This window comes from Carassius carassius, chromosome 3, assembly GCF_963082965.1.
Source record: "Carassius carassius chromosome 3, fCarCar2.1, whole genome shotgun sequence".
Lineage (NCBI taxonomy): Eukaryota > Metazoa > Chordata > Actinopteri > Cypriniformes > Cyprinidae > Carassius > Carassius carassius.
The window spans coordinates 14,228,692-14,255,147 of record NC_081757.1 but is presented as its reverse complement, the minus strand read 5'-3'; the positions used below and the strand labels follow the sequence as shown (position 1 = coordinate 14,255,147).

General features: G+C 38.0%; 2 protein-coding genes across 15 annotated transcripts in view; both read right to left on the bottom strand.

The window, feature by feature from the left end:
- The window catches only part of fam189a1 (family with sequence similarity 189 member A1), a 109,799-nt gene extending 108,775 nt beyond the window's left edge, over positions 1-1,024 (bottom strand). The window contains exon 1 of the mRNA XM_059530112.1: positions 202-1,024. Within this exon, the coding sequence (XP_059386095.1) occupies positions 202-426 (225 nt within the window). The 5' untranslated portion in view covers positions 427-1,024. The remainder of the gene's footprint in view (positions 1-201) is intronic.
- Positions 1,025-3,957: 2,933 nt separating this feature from the next.
- tjp1a (tight junction protein 1a) overlaps positions 3,958-26,456 on the bottom strand; it is a 141,407-nt gene continuing 118,908 nt past the window's right edge. For 5 of the 14 annotated variants that reach the window (XM_059530101.1, XM_059530090.1, XM_059530092.1 and 2 more), the window contains 21 exons: positions 25,531-25,661; positions 24,028-24,133; positions 23,723-23,873; positions 21,808-21,916; positions 20,901-21,120; positions 20,487-20,671; positions 19,744-19,839; positions 19,498-19,524; positions 18,499-18,581; positions 18,119-18,329; positions 16,901-17,001; positions 15,433-15,771; positions 13,600-13,824; positions 11,628-12,362; positions 11,447-11,532; positions 10,869-11,072; positions 10,556-10,635; positions 9,799-10,234; positions 9,260-9,477; positions 8,856-8,999; positions 3,958-5,765 (listed from right to left, as the gene is read on the bottom strand). In XM_059530101.1, the coding sequence (XP_059386084.1) occupies positions 5,671-5,765; positions 8,856-8,999; positions 9,260-9,477; positions 9,799-10,234; positions 10,556-10,635; positions 10,869-11,072; positions 11,447-11,532; positions 11,628-12,362; positions 13,600-13,824; positions 15,433-15,771; positions 16,901-17,001; positions 18,119-18,329; positions 18,499-18,581; positions 19,498-19,524; positions 19,744-19,839; positions 20,487-20,671; positions 20,901-21,120; positions 21,808-21,916; positions 23,723-23,873; positions 24,028-24,133; positions 25,531-25,661 (3,982 nt within the window). In that variant the 3' untranslated portion in view covers positions 3,958-5,670. The remainder of the gene's footprint in view (positions 5,766-8,855; positions 9,000-9,259; positions 9,478-9,798; positions 10,235-10,555; positions 10,636-10,868; positions 11,073-11,446; positions 11,533-11,627; positions 12,363-13,599; positions 13,825-15,432; positions 15,772-16,900; positions 17,002-18,118; positions 18,330-18,498; positions 18,582-19,497; positions 19,525-19,743; positions 19,840-20,486; positions 20,672-20,900; positions 21,121-21,807; positions 21,917-23,722; positions 23,874-24,027; positions 24,134-25,530; positions 25,662-26,456) is intronic. The other 9 variants (XM_059530091.1, XM_059530096.1, XM_059530094.1 and 6 more) reach the window with 8 other exon arrangements.

Sequence of the window (26,456 nt, the reverse complement as noted above, 5' to 3'; positions counted from 1 at the left end):
ATTTCGCATTTGGTGAATATTGTACCGCTGGCTCTCGATGATGAGCTGGAGAATTGAATTATAAACTAAGAATGAGCCGCGCGTGATGTGCTTGCTGACTCTGCAGTTGCTGGGGGTCACAAATGGCGCGTAATATCAGCCCTCTGTTCAGGGGAAACTCACAGAAATACATAATCGTTCCATCAATAAAAGACAACTTACCGAGAATCCAGCCCAAAAGGGACACGAATGTCTCACCCTCGGAGATGTAGTGAGGGCCAAAGCGGCGAAACTGACAGCCAAAATCAGACTCCCGAGGACCATCTGTGAAACTCCCAGAGAAAGCATGATGCGAGTCCGGGTTCGAAACTCCCTCAGCCGCGAGAGGCTACGGGACAGAGATACCGGGCTCAGAGACCGACCCCTCGGCATTGCGCTGACGGGCATGGTCACGACTAACTGTTTAAACGAGACCAAAACTTGAGTTGAATCAGTGGACTTCAGGTTTACAGGATACCTTTGGGTTCAGCCGCGCAGACATACACAACGTAAAGACGAATTCATAGCGTGTAGCCAAGACGCGCAGACCGTCATCCCGTTTCACGAGGAACCTGACGATGTCCTGCTCTCTGTGTAAGTGCGCTGTTTTCAAGCAGGTGTTTCAACTAGCATTATCCAAAATCATTTCAGTAAGACAATGAGGTCAGCTCTGCGTAAACGCGCGGTGTATGGTCGGTCACCAGCTTCGAGGAAACTCACGGGATAGGTGATCCATCAAATCCGTTCACAGCCGTGACAGTCCGTTGATTAAACCTCGCACGGCTCTGAACAGAGAACGTCTGAATAATAAAGCCCGTGTTCAGAGAAACGAACTTAACATCGATCGCACGAACGTGACGCGTTTTGAGATTCCACGACGCGTTCCCAACGTTCGACTCCAGTGTAATAACGTTCGTTCGAATCTTGAACAGCCGCAGCCTCGCGCTAGTAGTCTGTCAGTTAGATGTGTGAGCAGGTGCTCGGGTAGAGGAGAAGATGGACTGACGTGCCGCCATGTAGATTCAGATAGATGGATGCGGGCAATGAACTCATTCGTGGAGCCATAAAAGCCAGAGTCCGTGAATGGATATAATGAGCCTACTCAATCTTACTTATTTTTCATATTGTTACTTTTCATTAAACTGGCTTTAAGACTGAGCCTTTGCGATCGGTTAATATGCCATTTAAGCAATGTCACAAGAGAAAGAGTTCTGCTGCACTGAATATTAGCAAGGCTCTTACCAGAAATTCAGTACTACTGGACCATTGTGATTATGGTTTTATAAAATTGGCAATTGGCAACCGCAAACTTTTGTTTCAGGCGAAAATTGGCTAATTTGGTAGGGATATTATCGTCTAAAAAGTCAAAGCTTCAAGTTTAATGTGTCACCAAACAACGCACATAATGAAAGCCGGTGTGGAACAAAGTATGTGAATGGAACGGAGCGACTGAGATTCTCCATTCTTAAATCGAGCCGTTATGTACGGATTCCGCTGAAATTCCATTCCGGATTTTAATTTTCACTCCTCTTAGCTAGAGAGAGAAACCCGTACAGAGTTATCTGGAGCAAGAGGAAAACGCCAACCATTTAACTTTTTAAAATGCACTCCTCGATGTAGTAACTTCACTCCGCTTCGATTTTTTACATAAAATAATTTTCGACTTAACCCTCTGGGCTTCTTCGTAAATGGGTCACACTTAGCTTCCTCCCGCCCGAAAACGGGCGAAGCCTTAAAATTGTACTTTACTTTTTCCCAGGATAACCAATCAAATATATTTTTGTTCTATAATGTTTTTTTATTATTATTTAGAATTTTTAGATTTTTTTATGATACTTTGCATTAATTATATAATTTTTATGAGCTATTTTTTCCATTAGAATTAATATATCATTTTTTATTTTATATTTATTTTTAAAACAAAATTCAATAAATGCAGCATTTCACATCAAAATAGAGTGCCAGCCTAAAAAAAAAATGTTCCAGGAGAAGAACTTCATCTAGTGGCTTTAAAAAATAGCCACTTTTGTGTAATGTCCTGTACCAGCCTGTAGGCTGTCTATAGCTTCCTATATATCCTATGTAGAAAGGCTATTTGATTCCTTTTGTTGTTTTAGACATGATTTCTCTATCTTATTCGTTTTTTTTATTTAGATATACATTTAGATATTCTAAAAGATGATTACTTTATTTTCTTATACTTTATTTTCTTTCTTAACTATAGCATTTGGTTAGAAAGGGAACACAATGTGTGTGTGTGTGTATGTGTGAGTGTGTGTGTGTGCGTGTGTGTGTGTGTGTGTTGCATTTGAGCGAGAGTCTCTTTTTGTATTTTTTATTTATTTATTTTTGCATATTCTCAAAATTTGCTGTTGCAGTCTTACCAGTCTCTCTCTTTCTCTCTCTCTCTCTCTCTCTCTCTCTCTCTCTGTGTGTGTGTGTGTGTGCATTTGAGCAAGTTTTTTTTTTCATTTATTGATTTTATGTGGAATATTCTACAAATTTGCTGTTGCAGTCGGCAGTTTATCTGTGTATGTGTGTGTGTGTTTGTGTGTGTGGGGGGGGGGGTCTTATTTGCACTCTTGATGTTCTAGAGTGTCACCCCTTCATTGCTGTACACTTTTTTTCAGCACAGTTGCTGATCTGTAGCTTGTACCACCAAAAGTTTCTCTGAGTTTTCCTATTTTTTTGTATTTCCCATTCATTTCCTATGTCGCCCGTTTTCGGGCGGGAGGAAGCTAAGTGTGACTTTTTTTTTTACGACCCTTTAACATATCAGAATCATCTCCTTGATTTTTTTGTGTGTTCATATAGGTAATACAACAAAAGTCACCAAGTTTCATACCCATCCGATGAAGCAAAAAAATTAAACATTTCAAAACGTTCAAGTTTTCGCCCGTTTTCGGGCGAAGAAGCCCAGAGGGTTAAAAAAAAAAGCTATTCACCGACCTACTCCTGACTAAATCTTCATAAAAACGGAGAAGCGAGGCGATACAAACGCTGAGACAACAGTCTCTGTTAGTGCCCACTGATCTGCCAATCATGACCAAAATGTACTTCTGAGTAATTACAAAAATAATATAGGATAATTTAAACGTGCTCTTTATACATTGAAATGCAGACCATCCTGATTTAATGTTAACTTTTTCTTTTTTTACACGGTTGGGAGAAAAGTCACATGACCAGACCGGTTTATTTCCAGTTTGCCCTTTGAAAGATCGTCTATGCCAAAGCTCCTTGAAAGAAAGGATGTTAAACATGCCACAATATACGCAAATAAAGCTAACATTACCATATTTGGTTCATGTAATATTTACAAGGCCTATAGTTAATGTATTAAGATAGCTATGTTTCACATAAATCATTACATACATAAACAGCAGTCACAGAGGAAAACCCAGAGCCCCAATTTTAATAACAGACTTATAAGCTATAAAATTGTAGCTTTCAAAGTATAACACATCATGAAGGAAACGTTCGAAGAATACTACATTCATCATTGCCTTTCCCCCACAATTGCCTCATAGGAAAATAATAACACTTTGAAACTTTCTATAGTGTTAAGCAATTCTGACTGTAATGAAACACTTTACTAACTTTTGATTATTTCTTAAAACAAGGCACGCAGTTTCATTGGATATTCAAGGTGTAGAGGTGACCACTTAGCGGGGCCTGATTTAACCAATCGATTAAAGCTACAGTATTACAATCAGTTTTATAATCGCCAAACACAATAAACATTCTGGAGTGTGCACAATAAAGCATTTGCGCCATCTGCAGGCCACAGCGTGTCACTAAACATTATACTGCAGTGTGCTGTCGCAATGAGACAATTTCAAAGTCACCTTGCTGCTATATAGCGGGGCACTGTAACCTTTATGCAAATGATTTTTGTATAGCGGCTATAACTGAAAAGGTCTCCAATAAAATAACACCGTGTATTTTCAAAATGATTTTATTTTTAATACAGTGGCATACTGGAAATTGTGTTGAAAAGGGAACAAACTCTGCCACATGTGAATAGCTAATGACCAGTCAAAGCTGTGTTATATTGTCTAAAGAAGAATTCTGGTGTGCCGTAATAAATCGTCTATTAGTACAAAAATACATTTCAGGACACCCAATACAGCATCCAGTATCACAAATAAATGTGTGGGGACACATTTTAAGCACACCGTTGAAGAGAAACAGGTTTTGAGAATAGTTTACATCAAGCACTTTCTTTTGTAAATAAAGAATAAAAAGAAGGCTATCATTAAAAACGCTTATATTTTAATGTGAATCTGTAGAAAATTATGTTTTTACTGCAAAGTACACGTTCCAAGGCTCAAGGGTAAAACCAGAATACAAAGACGATCGTTTTCATTTCATTCATCCTCTTTTATAAATGTTTTCCCCCTTAAGTTTTATACAAAATAAAGACATACAAAAAAAGTAATTTACAAACCAATAATGAAGGCAATATGCTAGCTTTATGTACAGCCAATTGATCTCCTCCCATCTTTTATTTGTATTTCTCTTCAAAGGTCATGTACATAGCAGATAGAAAGAGAAAACCTGTTCTTATCCTTTACGCTGTTCCACTTGTGTGCAACACCCAGGTTTATTTGTACAGCGGGTTGACAATAATGGCAGAAAGACAACTTCAGTTTCTTTATAATTTATCATTACAACAACTTAGCAAAAAGAAACCACAAAGGTTTTTGTGTTATTGAAAAAAAGTGTCGTTTCAGATAAGGCATCACTGCTTTAGATGGAGTGAGTGTGAGAAAGAGAGAGAGAGAGAGAGAGAGAAAGAAGAATCTGTGAGAGAAAGAGGGGAAAGGAGAGAGCAGCGTTCTTCACACCTGAGTCAAAGCACATGCATAGATCTCGACACAGCAGGAATGTTCCAGTGCTCAAGTTCACAGGTCTGTGAGGAGGCTAGTGGTGTCTACAAAGGAGCTATTTAAAAAAAGGTGAGCCTTAGGTGACACCTCCTTGGCTAGAAAACTTCATCCTGTATTATTCTTAAGATCCCGAGATTATCTCTGACACTTACCCACGCAACTAGCACTGATCCTGCCCCTTGACGTGATAAAAGTCAGGAAATGTGTCAGATGTACACTTCAACTGCTCGATTGAAAAGCCTAGAACTGGAATTCGATATTCTAGAAAAGTTGCACTATACATGAGAATCATAACATTAGAGTGTGCATACTATATGAAGTTAAAATACACTTGCAGATTATTATAGTCTATACGTTTGAGTAGCCTAGACTGAATGGAAGAACCTAATAAAATCCTTTAAAAAATAGACAACACAACTTAATGTTTTGCAAAATATTACAGTTGGCTTACAGTGTGAGTATTGGTCAGTGGCACAGATCATGCAGTCCATCGATGGTTAATGTCTGTTTTTGTTATCCTCGAAAGCATTTAAAAGCACTTAAAAAAAAGGAAGAAGTAAAAATGAAGAGGATGAGGAGGAGATTAAAACAGCACTTCATTGAATGTAACCCTCCCTCCAGTCTCAGAGGTTACCGTAAACAAAGCCAGAGCACAGTCAGGAGACCCTTCGTTTAGCGTCACATATTGTGTGTTTATAAGGGGAAGGTCCTCTCTCCTTTAATCTGGTTCCACATTCACTAACGGGACCCGCTGCTGCCCTCCTCAGAAATGGTCAATAAGCACAGACACACAGTTGGCTCCAACCAGGTAGTTGGGATCCCCAGGGAGAGATTTGTTCTGCCAGCTCTTAGGATCACCTGGATATACGGAGAAAATGTGGATGAATATGATGGATGAATGGAGAGAAAGATGAACCACCACATAAAAACATTTGGATTTTTTTTTTTGAAGTAAGAAATTCATACTTTTATTTACTTTTATTAATGCATTGATCAAGAATGCATTAAATTGATCAAAAGTGAATACATTTTTTGTATTTTTTAAACAAAAATATTACACTGAATAACACTTTTTATCTGTAATAATAATAATAAATGTTCCTTAAGCACCAAATCAGCATTCAGAATATTAGCATGACTTCTGAAGGATCATGTGACACGGAGGACTACACTTTAAAATATATTAAAACAGAAAACAGTTATTTTAAACTGAAATAATAGTTCACAATAATGCTGTTTTTACTGTATTTTGATCAAATAAATGCAGCCTTGGTAAAAAATATCAGGCTTCTTTCAAAAACACTTTTGAACAGTAGTGTAGTATATGTTACCTACATGCATAAATGACAGCAAAATGTATTAATTAAAAGTTGAGAAAGGCTACATGCATGCATGCTTTCTATTCAGATCAACTATGCTAAAGCCTATAAAACACTACCATAAATCGAACATAAAACACACAAAATCTTCATTATTTTATACCATATTTCAACAGCTGTAACAGCGTCACATTGTGCTATTATTTTAGCCCTTGGTTTGCATGAGGAAAAGCGATAAGACAGGCTCTCAGCATGCGTTATTTGTTCTGACAGAAATAATCAACAGAGCCAAAGCAAGAACCAATAAGCTCATAGCCTAAGGTGCTGTAATGCATAAGAACAAAGTTGTTTTTCCATTCATCAAGGTGAAGTGTGTAATTTCGGCACCACCAGCGGCACTAAACAGAAGTGTAGAAAAAGGTTGGTTCTCAAACACTAACAAACACATTATGGTTCTGTTTGGTTTTGTGGTACAGAAATTGCACACTTTATTCTTAAGAATTAAAATGATAGTTACACTACAGTTGCACATATACAGTACAGACCAAAAGTTTGGACACACCTTCTCATTCAAAGAGTTTTCTTTATTTTCATGACTATGAAAATTGTAGATTCACACTGAAGGCATCAAGGGCTATTTGACCAAGAAGGAGAGTGATGGGGTGCTGCGCCAGATGACCTGGCCTCCACAGTCACCGGACCTGAACCCAATCGAGATGGTTTAGGGGTGAGCTGGACCACAGACTGAAGGCAAAAGGACCAACAAGTACTAAGCATCTCTCGGGGAACTCCTTCAAGACTGTTGGAAGACCATTTCAGGTGACTACCTCTTGAAGCTCATCAAGAGAATGCCAAGAGTGTGCAAAGCAGTAATCAAAGCAAAAGGTGGCTACTTTGAAGAACCTAGAATATGACATATTTTCAGTTGTTTCACACTTTATTGTTATGTATATAATTCCATATATAATTCCACATGTGTTAATTCATAGTTTTGATGCCTTCAGTGTGAATCTACAATTTTCATAGTCATGAAAATAAAGAAAACTCTTTGAATGAGAAGGTGTGTCCAAACTTTTGGTCTGTACTGTCCTTAGATGGTTTGTAGTTCATTTATAAATCTATAAGGACCTGATGATCTCAGTGCCCTTTTATACTCCACTGTGAGCTTCATCAGAACAACATCTTTGTTAAATCAGTTGGGTAAACGCTTTCTTTCCAGGAAAGTGCATGGAAATTGAGCTAGGAATAAACAATAGCCTTGTTTTAAAATATGCAGATTAGAAGCAAAGGCCTGGAATGGTTTTGGATGAGGCAGCATTCTCCCATCTTTCCACTGCACAATCAGAACAAGAGGTTCATTAGGAGGCTAATTCAGGGCAGTGCCAGGTTTACCATTAAGAGTTATATAGAGACGAATGAGAGAGAGAGAGAGAGACAGAGAGAGAGAGAGAGAGAGAGAGTGAGAGAGAAATTAAGACTTGGGGGATAACATTTGCTGTTCTCCAATAGCGGGACAAAGGCAATTCCAGCATCTCTGCATATTTAGACATTTGGGTGGCTGTGTGAGAATCAGTTTAAAGTACAAACAATGTGAGTGAATTATGATTAATAAATGTGAATTCCCATTCATGAAATCATGAGACCTAAGTGAGGATGGAAAACCTATTTTTGAGTAATGTTCATCTGCAATATTCATCTAATCTCAATGGAGAAATTGAGTGATTCAGTGACCGATCGAGAGAACACAAAGGCCTAAAACATGAATCTACCCAGTGAAAACAGCTTTAGGTTTACTCAAACAGAGCACAACGTGAAATTTGTTGGACCCTGCAAAACACAACCATCTACCAAAGCTAATTTACTTTCTTTAATGCAAAAGGTCCATTCATTACACTGGAAATTACAATCAATATTTATTTTTTTAATATGTAGTTTAAAAAAATTGTGTATATATACCCCCTTATATACAATACAATATAAAATAGCATTAAACATTTTAGGACCAGTTTAAAATAATTTTTTTTAATTAAATTTTTAAATATTTGAAAATATAATTAAAAAATGTCATTTGTTCCTATGGTATCAAAGTTTTATTTCCAGCAGCCATTACTCCAGTGTAACATGATCCTTCAAAAATAGAAAGCTGATCAACAGAAAGTTCAAAAGAACAGCATTTATATGAAATAGAAATCTTTTGTAACATACTGTAAATGTCTTCACTGTCACTTTTGCTCAAATTTAATGCATCCTTCCTTCCTTGCTAAACAAATCACATCTTACTGACCCTACATTTTTAAATGATAGGAGAATAGTTTTATTGTGTTTTAAGTGATCTGTGAACTGTCAAAAAATGAAAATTAATTTGTCGAGCTAACTTGGTTTAAATATACCTTAAATAAACCACATTAATACATTAGCAGACTGGAGTGAGTGGGTCAGTGAGATACGCTATATGAGTGGAAAATAAAAAAAATAGGTGAAGAAAAAAATGTAAATAAAATAATAATAATAATTTTGTGATCGGGAATGAAAGAATGCAGAATAAATAAAAAAAAGGCCCACAACTAAACAAGATGTCACAAAGCCATCCCAAACGACCCCAAAAAAGGACAGAGAGAGGACAGCGTACCCGACGAGGAGTCGGAGGATTTTAGAGCAAAAGACCAACCATCAGGGGTCATAGACGCACAGTGAGGTAAGCGGAGCTCCACTGGCTTCAGGAACTTCAGGCCATGGGGACCACACATCACCAGAGGACTCAGCAGTGTTTCACCTGGAAACAAAACACTTTCCTTTAGCCTTTACTCTACACACAAACATGAACACAGAAACATCCCATCAAACTATTAATGTAGTACTGATAATCTTGCATTTTGAGTACGGGTTAACTGAAATAAAGGGGGGGGGGGGGGGGTCTGTAACAAACTAAAATCAGTATCAAACACTGTATTACCATGCTTTTTCACAGACCAGAGGAGAAAGACAAAAATGTCAGAATCTTCTGACCCTCAAGTTAAAAGATGCGTGACTGACCTTTCTCTTTGTCCAGAGGAGGCAGGATGCTGTTGTCCCGACACACTTTGAAGTAGATCTCTTGCTCCACACCGTCAGGAATGGCTCCCTGAGGGATAATGATGCTCACTCCCGTCTCAATGGAGCTCAGGACTCCGCCGTTACTGTTGAAGATGCCCCGTGCCGTCGCCACCACCGTGTGGCTGTCATCATCATCGTCATCCTCCAAAGCACTCGGGCTGGAAAAAGAAAGAAAGGCAGATCAACCTTATTTTTAGTCTGATTTTCAATTTCAGATTTTCTTTATTGTACTAAAAAAAAAAAAAGCAAAGAAAAAATCTAGCTATAGCAGAAATGTAATATCAGTAGACAAATATCTAGATCTACTGATTTCTGATAATGGATCTTTCAGTTTTGTTTAGTTGGCTACTATACTAAATGTATTTTATTTATATAAAAAAAAAAGTTCAACATAAGAGAAAAAAAAACGAAAAATGTCTACTTACCAAAAAAAAAAAAATATGAAAGCATGACATTTTCGGAGCTAGTTTTTACTATACCTGATGGGTATTGCCTTGGGTACAGCGTTGATGTTGTTCTGCTGGTATCTGGGTTTCTGGTCCATGGTGCGGGTGAAGGTGGCCAGGCCGCTGTCGTGGTCTATCGGCTGAGGCAAACTATGTGGTTTGGTTGTGGTACTGATGGGCGCTTTCACATGATCGGTCTTATTTTGAGAGTCATTAGGCAGGAGGTTGTGGTTGAACTTGGGGCTGTCAAACTTGCGCTCAAAGGGTCTTGCAGAGGTTGTGTACGGCTTGGGCACAAAACGGTTGTAGCTGGATGTGGTAGTGCTGTTGGTCTTTGGAGGTTCGCCAGTGCCATTAACAGGAGATTTCTCTGGGAAGCTTTTCTGAGGCAGGTAAGTGCTCTGGACTGTGTCTTCATGATTGGGAGGCTTCACTCTGGAAGATCCGTATGGGTCGAGAGGTGGAGTGACTGTGTGAGAGAGTATATGAAGAAATCAGTGAAGTTTCTTTACAGATAGAAAACAAGCTCCTTAAAGATAGAGTTCAGATTTGTTTTAGTCATTATATTCATCTTTTGATGACAATAGTCATAATAATATTTCATTTAAAGTATATATATATTTTTTTTATGTAACTTATTCCATTATTCAAGTCTTCTTTCTCCTTCAGAAATCACTGTAATATGCTGATTTGTTGCTCAAGAAACAATTCTTATAATTGTATTTGTATCTTATACACTGTTGTATTTATGCTGTAGGAAGCAGCATATACAATCATTATAATCCCATACCTGAGGGTTTGGGCAGGGTCGGGGGTGGGACAGCTGGGTTAACTGGAGCAACAGGGTTGATCTTCTCCACCGACTCTGCTCTGTAGCACACAAAGAACAAAGTCCAGATTCAAACTAAAAGCCATATACTCTGCCATCATGTTTACTGCCATCTAAATTTATATTACAATTTTAAACAAGGGGAAAAAATAGTCTAATTTAATAAAACATGACCCTCTACCTAAATGCAAATATAAACATTTGACTAAAACCTGGTAAAACAAAAACATAAAGCAGAGTTGCATTAGGTATGATTAAGTATTTGAACACGTACCTGGGGTAGTACCCTGGTTGGGTCTGGGGCTGGGTTGGCTTGATGGCAGGTGTCAGCTGTGCAGTGGGTTTGCTGTCAAAGCTTCGGCGGTCAAAGTAAGACAGCTGTTTCCTGTAGTACTCCTCATCCTCATCAGGGTCACTGTTATTTGAACGAATGATATCATCTGTTGCTTTAGGCTGGGGCTGCTGTGGCTCTGGAGATCTGACAGAGGAAAAAAGTATGTGTACTTTAAAATGCTTTATGTATAAAATACTGTTGAGGTAATGGCAACCACTAGATGGAGATCTGGGGTTGTAATGTTTTTGCACAGTAATGTTTAAAAAAAAATATAACCATGTAAAATCTCTTTTCATATATTTTAAAATGTAATTTATTCTTGTAATAGCCAAACATAATTTTCAAATGTATTTAGTCACTTTTGATCATATTGATGCATCCTTGCTGAATAAATTCAAATTCATAAATTTAAACAAAACAAAAAAATCCTTTAAAAAATGCTTTCTTTTTATAGATACAAATACACTGTGTGCTAATGCCTGGAGATTTGATTTATACTTTATGTGCTAGTTCATTACCTAAAGGCCTTCTCTTGGTCCAGGTTACTTAAAGAATTGGCTTTGGGCACGGAGGCAGCACCAGGTTTAGGCACCATGTCCACAGGCTAAAGGAAGCAGAAAGATTAACAATTAATTAGCCTGAATAATTCAGCCTGTAGAATGTATATTTAGTCAGTAGAAATACAGACTGTCAACTCACCCTAATACCAGAGTCTGCAGACTCTCTTGCTCTGTCCACAGACACGGATCGCTTGTTCTCAAACATTTTAACCCTTGTGAGCACAGACTGGGGCTTCATGGCTGGATCATCCTCTGCCTCAGCTGGAGGAGGAGGAGGAAGTGCAGGTTCCACTGGCGGTGAGATGGACTCAGGTTTAGGAGGGGTCACAGAGGCTTCAGAGTTCATGTAGCCCCTCTGTGGAGGTTGATTATAGGAAGGCCTCTGGGATGGGTCATAGTACTGTTGTTTGGGGGGTTCAGGGGAGCGGGAAGAGGCTTGAGTATGAGAGAGTGCCTCCTGGTCATAATGTGGGCGCACAGGGGGCGGTTCATCATGTCGGATCGGTCCGGGGCTAGGTTTGCCATAGCGAGGTCGACTGGAGTCATAGCCTGTGTCATGTCGCATCTGAGGGTGACCGTACATGCGGTTCAGACCATCCTCATAGGGCATATGAGGGTCGTATCCAGACGTTTGGTCATACGGAGCCCACTGCTCATCGTACGGAGGCACGCTGCTGTCTAAATGTAGGTGGGGGTCAAAATTACGAGCCTTTGGTTCTATGTAGCCCCCATCGTAGCGGTAGGGCTGGTGGTCGTAATCTCTGTATGGCTTTTCTTCCTGGTAGAGGGGCTGCTGGGGGTTGTAGTTGGGCTGCATAGGTTTCTGGTTTACCTGCACCGGCTCGTTGTTACGATAGATACCCTTCTTGTACATCTGTTGATAAAGCCAAAGAAAGGATACTTATAAACGACTTGTACAAAGAATCATATATAATCTCTAAACCACAGCAATGAATTGAATTGAATGAAACGGCAGAAACCAGAAGTGATTAATATTCGGATTAAAAGTTGAAGAATGAAGCACAGAGTCAGCAGAAAGACCTGCAATAGAGGAAGACTCAGAGTGGGCAGTTATTGAACAGGTCAAAATGGAGGCAGCCATCACACAAATAGTTTCAGAGTTTAAGAGAGATTCAATGATTCAAGACACGCCAAGCTGCAAAATCACTGGGGTAAAATCAGACAGAAAAATCCCACTGAAAAAGAAATGTACAAAAACTATTTGCTTTAAACAATAAAAAGTATTTTGAGATGTAGCCTTTCAGGAACAGTAATAGTCTAGTCTGTTAGAACCAGAATCACAAATCTAAGCCAACACTGAAGCCAGCATTAATTATTATTTATTTTTATTTTTTGTCAATGATAATGAGGAAATAAACATGGCCAAAATTTAACTAAAATAAAGAATGATTTATAATAAAATGTGGCCAAAAAGTTGTGGAAACGAATTTCCACAATATGTAATTCTTTTGTATGTCTATATATGTATATATATATATATATATATATATATCTTTTTTGTCAATTAAAATTAGATAGCCATCTCAATTAAAGCGAAACTGACAAACTAATAAAATACGAAAATATTAATTTAAAGAATGCTTTCATCAGAAAAAGTACGAAGAAAATCTGTAAAAATGAAAACTGGTTAAGCTGTACTCGTATGTTATAAACATCAAGGCTACCTTTCAAAGTTGTAACAGGAGGGGGAAAAGATTCAAAGTTGTAAATACAAGTCAAAATAATTTTAAAATCATTTCACCACATTCATTGCACCACTAATATTCACTAGCTCTACTTCAAAAAGCAAAAACAGAAAATTAAACTCATGCAAAAGTAGGCAAGCAACAGTGGGGACCTGGGCTTGCCTGAAGCTAAATGAACTATGATCTGATGCAGCAGGCCTCTGTCGTACCCACTGTTGTTTATGAACACACACGCACACATTCATAGACGGAGAACGGACGCTCTCTTAGGCACACAGCGCACATGCAAGAGCTAGAGGGAAGCATTGCAGCACAAAGGCAGGCCAGACGGCGATAAGAGAGAGCACCAGGCTTGGGCGTTATGTGGGCCTGTTTCAGTCCAGAGCAGGGTGGCTAGCGAGGTACCTTGGACTCTGACCCGGGTTGTCTGGATTGGCTGGGGTCGGGAGACGGGGGTTGGGCTAGCTCAGGGGCAGGTGGGAAGAGAGAGCCAGCCTCTGGGCTGAAATCCCCCTGAGTGAGGGTGACCGGGAGATCCTTGGCACTCAGGGCCCCTACATTTACATGAACAGCAGGGGGCGCTGTCTCTGCCAGTGGCTCAGGCTGCCTGGGAAGAGCAGCCTCTGCTTTCTGTGAAGGTGTTCAAAAATGTTTAATACATGTGGCCAAACCTCACCACTGCACTTCAGCTGAGCTTCATGATTCTCTTCTGTCTCACCTGACACCAGTACTTTTCTATTTAGGGAATGTTCCAGGCTCACAATGTTAAGCTCTATTGACAGCATTTGGAAATTAATGGCAAATGAAAACAAACATGCACATTAGTGCAATTTCAGAAAATTCTGGAAGTTTTATTCTGTATTACGACGTACACCCGAGTGAAACTGAATATCAATAAGAAAAAATGTAGTCCGAAACATGAGAGAAGTCTGAAGTTTCAATAGAAGATAAAATTATCACATTTAAATTTAAAGGTCAAAAAAGAAGCACAATAAGATCAATAACAAGCATTTAGAAAACAATTTACATTTAATTGAATTGTATGCCCTTTCAATAGTAACAATAAATAAATACCTAATATCATTCAATCTAATAAAGTTCAATAAAATACACTAGTTATTAAAATAGGTTTGCATTTAATTAGCTTTTATATTTTTTATTTTTATTTATGGCTTATATACATTATTGGCTGCTATTAAATATTTAATTGTGCATGCATATTTCTCCCATTTTTACATTTAGATGTTGCTTATCTAAAAACAGCCTATCTTAAATATTTACTACCTCTGTTAAACATAATCTTTAGCAAATCTTAAAATAAATCCTTTTTTTAGTAATGTATATTATTACCTTGTAGCATTTACAACAATTGTTTTTTGATTTGAATGTTTTAAATTTAGACAGACTGAATGAATTGTGATGTCCATCCAATGTTCCTAATGTTCCCATTTAATATTTACTTATAACAACAATTTATCTTGATACTACAGTGCATCTCTAGTGGCTATACTTTTCAAACATTTTAAGCCTTCCCAATTTTTTAAGCGTTTTAACTGCAATATTATACCATAAAAGCTGTTCGCTGAGCTTAACTTGTATTGAACTAGGAACATCCCACTAACACGCAGAATAGGTTGACTCTGGGAACCATGTCATATAATAATTAGCAGCTGGACAAGGTTCTGTTTTCACGTTAAGTCTGATGTCAGTTTAATTCTACATTACAGTACAACGTTTTGGCTCTCTTGTAATACAAGAACTAAGACACTTTGGATATCATAGCGGCCACTGGACCCATATAGATAAATACATTCACAGGAATATATTTAACACTGAAAATCTATCATGCACATAATACTTTCTGGTAATGACAGCAAGGGGACAGCTAGACCACAAGGATGGGGCAATCATTTCACATACTTAAAGATACAATGTCCTCACTTCCATCTCCACTGTGATCGTACTGAGATAAGAATCACGGCATCTATGTGAAGTACAACAGCCAAGCCACATTTGCCACATTCACAAACACACACAGACTTCCACACAACTACACGCTCACAAATACATATAATAAATACATGGCAACAATTATTACTTGGTCATTGTCACTTCTCTAGTACTGCAATGATATGGTTTTTAAGCACTCCTCCTTCCACAGCGACGCTAGAACACTTTTCTCACGCACACCACGGCCTCCAGACAACAGGGAAGGCGAACAGCTCGCAGAAACGCTACCTGCTGAGGGGCAGGGGCCTTGAACCCTGCCGGGTCGATGCGGTTCAGCGGTTCGGGCTGGTACCCTCCGTATCCAGGGGGTTCCTGGATGACGGGTGGGTCCTCCCGGACGGGTTCTGAGGAGCGAGTGATGGCGGGTTCAATGGGCGGTCCAACCTCATCGTTCAGGGTCTCGTCTAGTTCCTGGTCTGTGTAGGCTCCGCCCTCTGTGTCAGTGTCCTCATAGTCTGAGGTGTGACGGCTGTCCGTGCTGTACATACTGTACTCGCTACCAGGGGCAGACACATAGGACAGACGGTCATCGTGAAGATCCAGATCATCGTCAGGTACGCCGTCCGCCTGCAGAGATCGAGAGCACAAGATCCAAAAAATTCAATGAGAGAGAGAGAGAGAGAGAGAGAGAGAGGAAGAGGAGAGAACATGGAGAGAGAGATGAGAGGGTGGACAATTAGTGGATATTGGATAATCTCACAAAATTACATTTTGCATGAAAAATAGAGCCTACATTTGAGATTTTTCAACATTATATTCAGCACAAGCCAATTTTACCTCAAATATTTTTACCATCAACTATTAATGTTTTATTTTCTCCATTTATATTTTTTCATGTATGATTATTTCATGATACTAGTGTAATTTCTTACAATATTGGTAAAACAATAATGCTTTAAAATTATTTAAAGATATTAAAATCAGCATATATAAAAAAGTTCTCCAAATTCTTTTAATTTATCTATAAGTACAATTTAAATGACTGCCTTTTTCTACATAATCATAATAAGATTATGAGACAGTGTTATTTATATACTGTCATAATACTTACATTTTAGTTAGCTTTTATATTTTCAGTTTACAATTTCATTTTAAAGTTTTTAAAATTCTATTTAGTTTTTCAGTTTTAGCTTCAATCATTTTAGTATTCCTTTTTTTATTTACTTTTTTCATCAAATATTTTTATTTTAAAATAAAGCAATAAAGCATTATTTCAATTAAGGCATTGTTATAAAAGCATAATTTCAATTAATGGAAAACATTTTTAAGAACTTTAGTTAACGTATCTCTTTTATTTTTTGCTTTACACTACTAAGAATGTGAGAAATTATTTTTTTCATTACGGCATTAGGAACTGAGGGGGAGTACTTCATTGCTGTGAAAATCATTTTCACAAACACAAAAGCAACAGTTTTAGAGTGAAATATATCCGGTTCTGGTAAATATTTCATGAGTTTAACCTCATTATGGTAAAGCATCACAAAAACTAAACTCAGTCCACTGGAAGGAAAGAGAGGAAAACAGATGTTGATCAAATGAACCATGCAGTGGTCAACATGAATGTTGTGGCCACAAGAACAGATGCATGGGTAACAAATTATGCTCTGTAAATATAAACATGGAACCAGACAACCACGAATGATCCCTTTCCCTGAAACCTCAGGCATCCGCTGTGGAAAAGTTTGATGAAACTCACCTTGCCCTCTGAGACCCACACCAGCTGGTTCTGTTGCTGCTGAATGGTCTCCTTCAATGCTCCATACCAGCCATCGTTCATGTTGTTCATGTTAATGGTGGCTAGAGGACAGTCACAGGAAGGAAGACATTAGATCACTTAAGAGAATCCAGCGAAGTCAGGTTTTTGTAAAAACAATTTCTCGCTAAAAAAGGTACACAAAGTTTCATCCTCACTGCACCTCAGTGTCCGCTGCACACAGCATGCAACATCATTCGTTTAAGTGCTCATTAATTCATCGAAAGGTGGATGACTGTTGGATTCTTTCACTTTACAACTGAGTGAACTTTGTGCCCTGTTACATTTACATTTATGAGAGGCCTTTATTCAAAGTGATTAACAAATGAGGAATGCTATAACACAACAGTCATTATAGAGCTCAGCCAGATACAGTGTGCTTGTCTTAACACTTCCATAAAAGTTATGACTAAAACTTGAAACAGCAGCCAGGCTGCTTAATGTGACCTATCATAAAATGTAATGTGATGTAAAGCTTTATGAATAATTATTTCAAGTTATTACTGTGAACTAATTTTTTTTTAATACACATTAAAGCGGTCAGTGTGTGTGTTTGTGTGCGCATGTGTGAGAGAGAGAGAGAGAGAGAGAGTGTTTGATTCATTTTAGCAAACTGGTTCATTTGGAACTCTGGATACATTTAACAGACACAAGACACTTCAATCAAGAGTTCCCAAAGTGACTTTTTTTTATTATTATAATAAAATAACTACCGGTAGTTTAGGTATGATAACTAGTTTTTAACTATTTATCACTGTTGATTAAGATACATAACTAATTTTTATGAAACAGATTATACAGTTTGTTTGTTTATATGTTCTATTTTTCAAGTCACTTACAGTCTATTAATCTCACAAACACTACAAAGTTCTTTTGTTTAGCAGAATGTGTCTCAAAAGAGTGATTCATTCATTCACTACTGTGTGTACATGTGCAGAAATGTTCCAAGATGTGGTCAATGTTGCTGTGTTTTTATAAACTGCCTCACTCAGTATGTCTTGGTCTGTAGGTACTATTATATTTATTCCATCAAGCTTTTGGGAACAAGGGTCTGCTTTTGCATGTGAACCAATCCTAACTGTCTCTCAGTCTTTTCCATATATATATATATTTTTTTTTTTCACAATAAAGAAAACACAAGCTTAAAACATCTGTGTTTACCTGTGAATAGGTGGTGGTTGTGCTTTCTCAGTTTAAGCGCCCGCTCATGGAGTTTCCTGGCACTCTTCCTGGACTCAGGACACAGTCTGGTTCTCATGTTCTTTACACCCTGCTTACTGTCAGGATTCAGGAACACCACGATGGGATACCACTGAGCATAGTTCAGCCGATCCACTGCATTAGGAGTAATGTCCAACACTGCATGTTTGTCCTGCAAAACACATACAAAGACACCTCTTCTAGATTTCATGGACTCTCAAGTGTCCAGCTATATAACAGACTGTACCATAATCCACCAGCAGGAGGCAGTAGTGTAATTCAGAGAGAGTGAGTTCATGCATTGCATTTTGTGCCTTTGTATGTGTTGAGTGAGATCTCACCCGGTCGATTATCTGTTTGATAGTGTGAAGACGTATGATCCCCGAGCTGCGCTGGTCAGTGCCGGCATCTCTGGGTTCACTCTCTACACAAGAGAAAACATAATCCATAGTAATGCCCTCATATACTTCCTTGGCTCCCTCTCATGCAGTCCCTCAGCATCTTCACCCCTCAAAGCATACAGTGAGGAGGCAATTCAACATGGATGTGCACATGCGCCCGCATACACAATATATGAACACCTGCAGACTGTTCACATGTTCCATACATCAATGTGGTACGATGCATATTAATTTATTACAGATATCGAAATGTGAATATTCATTATATCAAGTGGAGGAGCATCTGTACACCACAGTGACTAAGACGAGGCCTGGAATATCTTTAGAACATTTAACATCAAAGAGTGCAACCTAGTGTGCTTTGACCTTTAGGAGCCATTGATGGTCCCTGACACCAATACATTATTGGGATAATTCACCCAAAAATGAATATTCTAGCATAATTTATTTTTCCTTATATTGTTCCAATCAAAATGAAAATCTCTCTCTTTCTCTCTAAAATCTCTCTAAAGTCATTGGGGTAAATGATGATGATAGAATTTTCATTTTTGGGTGAACTATTCCAGTAAGACAGCAAGCCTGCATCTGTATCCTTAACTATATTGTGGTTCTACAATAGCAGCAACTACAGGAAGTCTTTTCAGCAAAAAAGAAACACAAAAAAAGCCCAAAGAATCACAAAATAACACAGGAAGCAGGTGCTTGGGATGGGGGAAATCAATGAGCAATGTGCCTTCATCTCCTCTCAAGCATGACTGAAGGGTTGGGGGGGTTGGAGCTGTCGATAGCATGAACACATCTTGGATTTTTTTCATCGTTAACATTCCAAGCGGTGTCGATTTGGTGTGACTAAAATAAGGGATGCCATAATAATGCACAGCCTGTAGTAACTATGGTTATTGATGGAGTGAGCTGATGTGACTACTGTATGCAACGTACTTTCCCTTCCATCTGGGTGCTGTGTCTCTGAAAAGCAAATACAGTCATACAGGAACAAGGTTATGTAAATAAAGCCAGTGGCCACTCATGTAATCAGTTTACAAGCTGAATTTGAAATGCACTACTGAAACTGGAGAGCAGGACTGCTCAAGTCTGACTGTTCAAGTATGCTGCACAGGTAGGTGGATTAGAAAACTGAAGCGCTGAGTCTTATCAAGGCATGTGTGTTAACAAATGGACACTCACTTGCAAGCTCAAACAGGTCAGGCACCTCTCTCCCCAGTTTATCTCGTGCCACATCTGCGATCGGCCCGAAGATCACAACAGGTCTCAGAAACCCAGCTATAATGGGAAAAAGACAGCTCTGTTATAGTTTAAACAAAACAGAAATATAGCTATTATCAGATTACTAAATGACCGATATTTAAGTTCTAGGTTACAGTTTATTTTTAGGTGTCCTTGTTCCAGTGTAATTATACATTTAAATACTGAGTAATATTAATTAATGAGTAATACATGTACTCAGGGTTTTGCTTAAGGTTTCTTGCATGTAATTATGCATATTTTATTGTTATTATAATAATAAGTACACCTTAAAATGAAGTGTTATCAAGTTCTATGGTATGGTTAAAAATTCAAAATTAAGTAAAATGCATTTGAAATATAACGGAATTTAGTTTCAGATTATTATTATATGCAGTATTAAAAAATATTAAATATAGAATATTAAAATATATCTTTTTGAAATTTGCATTATTAAATTATTAGTGTTTTACATGTTAATTTAAGTCACCACTAGAGAGAGGAAAAGGTCCTTTAAATTTAAAAAGGAGGAGGGAGGGGGGTTAGCATAAATAAATGTACAATATCAGTCAATATACATCCAATATTGATACTGATAAATGATAAAAAAGCTATAATAAATCAAATTCTCTAATATCACCTAATAACTGTCATATTGTGAATCATTCTCTGAGATAGATACATACCTTCTCTAAGCACCACCCTCTCGTAGGCAGGGAACTTGGTCTGAACAGGCTGAGCTGACAGATCTTCTCTGCTCTTCCGCAGGTTCCTCTTTGAACTGCGCAGACCTCTGAACCTCCAGAAGTCAGCTCGGTCACCGCCTGTAGTTTTGGGGAGTGTATACTGTACACTTGATAACTGTTCCGCCCTGACGAGAAGATGGCAGAACAAGCTTTAGTTAAAAATAGATTTAATTTTGATTCTCTCTAGGATTATAGACCTGTATAAAGACAGCCATGCAATACAGATCACTAAAAAGAAAAGAAAAAATAACTTTTACAGTATCTATATACAGTATGATCTACTAATCTGTATACTATCAATATAATGTCTACAGCAGGTGTTTGTGTACTGCTGGTGCATGATTGAGTAATAACCTGTTCTTGTTGGGAATGATGCCTCTTTCCACCTCCTGGTGGTTCTTCCCAATGCGGATGGCCAGCCAGGAGCCCAGTTTGCCGTTGTACAGGGTGTCTACCACTCTGAACACCTCTCCCTTATTAAAGCTCAGCCCGTATGGAGACTCTTTCTCATACTCAAAGTGTGTTCTGATGTAGAAGGAGTCACCCACATCAGACTCCACTATCCGCCGGTACACTAGAGGATATGGCATTAATTGGATGGTCAGCAGGAAGTGATAGGGAATACCTTTATAATAACATTTTTCTTAGAATTTTACTTAACTAAACAACAGAGCAACTTATATAAAAAAGGGATAACACAGTCAGGTGGAGATTATTAAAATAAAGCCAGACAAGATGATTGTGCCCCCAATGTGAAGCAGAAGTGTCTTAAATCACCCTTAATAACTGGCTGATAGCACATTATCCCACTTATTATAGAAGAACTTACCAAATAAATAATGGACATAAAATGCCAATTCAAATTTAATTATGTGAGAAGAACAAGGCAACAGACTGATATAAGAAACATGATATACTTTTGCAGATATGTGAGAAACATATATGTATTTAAGACATTTGACCACTGAATGCTGCGAGTGACCAATAAGAGTTAAATAGTCTAGACCAGTGGTTCTATACCAGGAGGCTGTGGTTCTATACCAGGAGGCTGGAGCTCACTAAGGGGCCTCAGCAAAATACCAAAAGGCCTAATAAAACATTGGAATTCCTGGAGATACACATTAGATTAGACAGGAGGGCTTTCAAATATTGTCCATAAAGGGGGGGGGGGGGGGGGTCTTTGAGTCAAAAAGAACCATGTTCCTTTGTGAACATAGGCAAACACGACCGATATGTGAAAAACGCTTATGGATCTGCTCACCATCTTTCTTCCTCTGAGCCAGGATGGTGACCTCTTCACCTCTGGGCAGATCGAGCAGGAACAGCACTGCTTCCTCACGAATGATGTTTGCAAAGTCAACATTGTTAACCTATGAACAGGAGGGAGTGCAAGAAGAAAACAGGCTTTAGATCTCTGCGGTGCAATACTCTTAACAATACACTGTTTATTGACAGTGGAAAAAGAAATAAAGAGAAGGAGAGAGAGAGAAAATCCACATTTTCTGTTTCTACTTTATCTTAAAGTCACAATCCAGAGTAGAGGTGAACATGCAGTCACCTCTGACAAAATGGAAAGGGAAAAACAATGAGCTGGGAGTCTCGCTGTGGGGCATTGCCTGGAATCTAAGGAGTGTGTGTTTGTGCAGCAGGGACGGGAATTTTCATCCACGCGTGTGTACAGTACGCACACTGCTCTGGGACTTGTGTGGGAGAGAAACAAATCCATGTTTCATTAAAATGTGCTCAGTGGTAAACAACTCTAAATGAGCCTGACTTAAGAGTATCTGTATTACACATAGCAACTGATAATAGCTTAAGACCACTGGAGGCTTGACTTAAACAATGAACGCCATTGTGTGGCCGAAGGCTAAACAAAGGAAAGCTGGAAACAGAGGAGAGACAGGCACTGAGTCAGAGCAGGAGTGTGTCATGATTATTTTTGCCCACAGCCACAGGGGTCACACAGTGTCTTCATATTTTTCTGAGAAAAAGTGAGATGTTACACAGTGTTACAGCATGGAGATTAGTAAACAGCAGATGTTCGGTAGAAAAAATAATAATAATAAAAAATAAATCAAACGCATGCATTCTTAAGATTTCTTTGATATGATTAAGCATGCTGCTGTATGTGCTGTACATGTGATGTTTTCAAACAATGAATGTCAATGATATCATAGTCATGATTTAAAGGCAACAAATAAAACTAAAATAACAGTTTGGCTCCAAATTGTTTGACATTTGATTATATATTATAAAATTAAATTAAAAAAATATTATTTTATATTATTTATAAATTATTAATGTTAGCTAAATTAATTTACTTTTATGACATTTTGTCATTTTTAACAAAATTATACACATGTCAGCTTTAATTAGGCAAACACTAAGAGGACATGATATTGATCCTTAAAGGGGCAGTTCACCCAAAAATTAAAACTCTGTTATTAATTACTCTCATGTTTGTTCGAAATCCGTAAGACCTTGTCTTATCATAATAATACAAATTAAGATATTTTTGATGAAATTCGAAAGCTTTCTAACCCTCCAAAGACAGCAATACAACTGAAACTTTCAAGGCCCAGAAAGGTAGTAAGGACATCATTAAAATAGTCCATGTGACATCAGTCATTCAACCTTAATGTTATGAAGCTACAGGAATATTTTTTTGAGTGCAAAGAAAACAAAAATAACTATTTAACAATTTCAGTCGACATCTTGTCACGAGAGTACCACGATGCATCTGTGAGATGCTGTTGACACAGGAACCAGTGTTCTGATGTAGCTTGTATGTGCTACACCTTGTTTACAAGCAAAGTAATTTGTTGTGGTACTTTCGTGAACGCACGTCAAAGACTGACACGGAACAGAAGAAATAGTTGAATAAAGTCATTATTTTGGTTTTCTTTGTTCACAAAAAGTATTCTTGTAGCTTCATAAAATTAAGGTTGAACCACTGATGCCACTTGGACTATTTTATCGATGTCCTAACTACCTTTCTGGGCCTTGAACATGTCAGCTGCGTTGTTGTTTATGCAGGGTCAGAAAGCTCAGTAAGCAAAAATATCTGTCTTACAGGTCTAATAAATTTATGCTAGATCCATATCAAAAGACCTCACTTTTAAAGCCTTTAAAGATGTTACTTGTATCTAGTTGTGAATGTAAAGGACAGTCCTCACCCTGAGTATCTGGTCTCCCTCCTCCAGGCCTTCCTTGGCAGCAGGACTGTCTTCCAGCACACCAGCCACAAAGATCCCCACATCATTTCCTCCTGCCAGCCTCAATCCTACACTTTCACCTTTCTTAAACTTCACCAGTTTCATGCTAGGCCTGGTAACAGAGAACAAAACTGGCTTAGTTTTTAATTATCTGTACACATGCATCTGTACAATAATACAGAAAGTTTACTTTGCTAGCAAATTCAATTCACTAGAAAAGGCACTCGGGAGCACAATGCGAGTACAGAATAAACCACAACACTGACCGGAGGATGCTGTCATCATGAGTAACACTGGGCACAGGGGCGTCAGAGGGGCTGACTGGCAGATCAACATCAGGTTGCCCAGGTTGTGCATACACTGGTTTTGGCTCTAAACACACATTTCAGTTAGTCTCTGACCATGATGTAACAAACATATTTTTTTTAAGAACAAGCTCTAAACAGGTGATAACTCAGCCCAAAAAGAACATGCAGAACCAAACCGAAGCTAGGTCAGATTAAGGCATTCCAGAACAGAATGGAGTAAACAGCAGCACGGTACAGAGAGAAAAATAGAGGAGAGGTCAGATTTTGATCAGTGGAAATGTGTGAATAGATATACAAACAAATATTATGTAAATCACATTATTTTGCCTTGCTGTAAAATATAGCTGAACTGTCACATTAAAGAGAGCTGTGAATTGGCTTACTACTCTGTCAAAGCAATAACATCTGACTTTCGTGTTTGTAACAAAATCCACAAAGTAAGTGGAAATTGATGGACATAACAAAAGTTTGTGGAGTTTGTAGTATTATATCAAAGAACCAAAATTTGTGTCTATTACTGTTGCTTTTATTTTATTAGAAGTAGTGATGTTTATTTCAGTTATTTCTCCTAACCGAAAACCAACAGTCGTTAACCGATTATTAACCGTTAATTGACAAGATTATTTTAAATTTAACCTGAATTACATTAAACAGCCATAGGATAAGTGTCACAAAATTTCAACCCATCATCGAAATAAAACAATTGAAAGTAGGGTAAAAACTCATTGTGAAATAAATGCTTTCTCTAGTTCATGTTGGCCACAGTTATTGACACCCAATTATTGCAACTTCCTTCTCCCAGGGTAACAGCTCTGAGTTTTCTCCTATAATCCCTGAAGCATTTGGAGAACACCCCTGATAAGAGATCAGAGACCATTCCTTCATACAGAATCTCTCCAGATCGTCCGGATTCACAGCTCCATGTTGGTGCTTTTTCTCTTCAGTTCACCCCACTCCTTGTCTATAGGGTTCAAGTCAGAGACTGGGACAGCCATGGCAGAAGCTTGATTTTGTGCTCAGTGACCCCTTTTTGTGTTGATATTGATGTAGGTTTTGGATTGTTGTCCTTATGGAAGATCAAACTATGGCCCATTCTATGACTTTTTTTGTATTAACACTGTATTAATCATTAAAAAATTTTATGGTTAATGGTTAACTTGTTAATTAAAAGTAATCTAAAAATGTTTAGAAACATGAGAACCTGACTTAAATTGTTAACTTAAGCAAAAATATTGTAGCATTGGTTGTTTAATTAATGTGCTAGATAAATTATGTTTCATGTGCCTATTTAGTAGACATCACATGGACATGAAACAAAAAAATAAAAAATAAAACAACAAGGTGACATTGCCACATCATATAAAAAGTTGCCACACGCCACTGGACTGGAAAGATAGGACAAAAGGAGAGCAGAAGTAAAGACAGAAGGACAGTTGAAAGTCTGGAGGTGAAAGTCCCAACCTGGCAGTGGAGGGATCTGTTTGTCCCCGGGCTGTTCTGTGGACGGAACCAAAAGGGCATCTTCCGTCATCTTAACTGGAGTGGTTACCGCCACTGGTTTGGAGATGCGCTCCTCCTCGCGACTCCTGTGGCTACAAAAACACAAAGCTCACAGTTACAATCTGAGCCTGATTTTGTCTTTGCTTATAAGTAGTTGACAAATAACACTGACATTTACTTTATTTTCAAAATCAAGATTTTTGCCTACAATGTATAAGGCAAAGAATATTTTCATGTGTGTATTAAATAACCACTCATTTGTAATCACCTTGCTACATGCATAAACAGCTAAAAGATAGGCTAGATACATTACTGAAAAACACTATCAAACACATAAATATTATGAAATAAAGAGAGGTGGCAGAGGCAGACACCATGATGCAAGCAAAAATTCCTGTAGGGCAAGTTACTGAAGACCTCAAAAACATTGGTGGCATTTCACAAACTGTAGATAAGATTTTGATCAGCATGTTCTGTATACAAGTTTCTGAGAACAAAGCAGACATTGTATTTGTTCCATTTGAATATGAGAGCATCCTGAAGGAAGAGTGTGTAAAAAAACAAATGCTAAATGGAAACAAAACAGAAGGCTCATGAACACAACAGTGCTTGAAAACAGCAGAGATAAAGATTGCTCATTAAACTGCTTTAGGTCAGATGGTTTAATTTTTCTCTTACTAAAAATTAGGACAGATTCTAGAGCTTTTCTTTTAAAACTGTAAACATGAACACAACTCACACAAATGTAAAATGCTGTGAGGCATCACAACTTCTCTCTGTTGCTCATTCTAATTTCTGGATGTGTACAGACACCGAAAGCTGAAGAAGTGTATGAGTTTAGGATCAGGACTGCACTCTAGAATTATGGGTAGATTTTAGAGTCACAT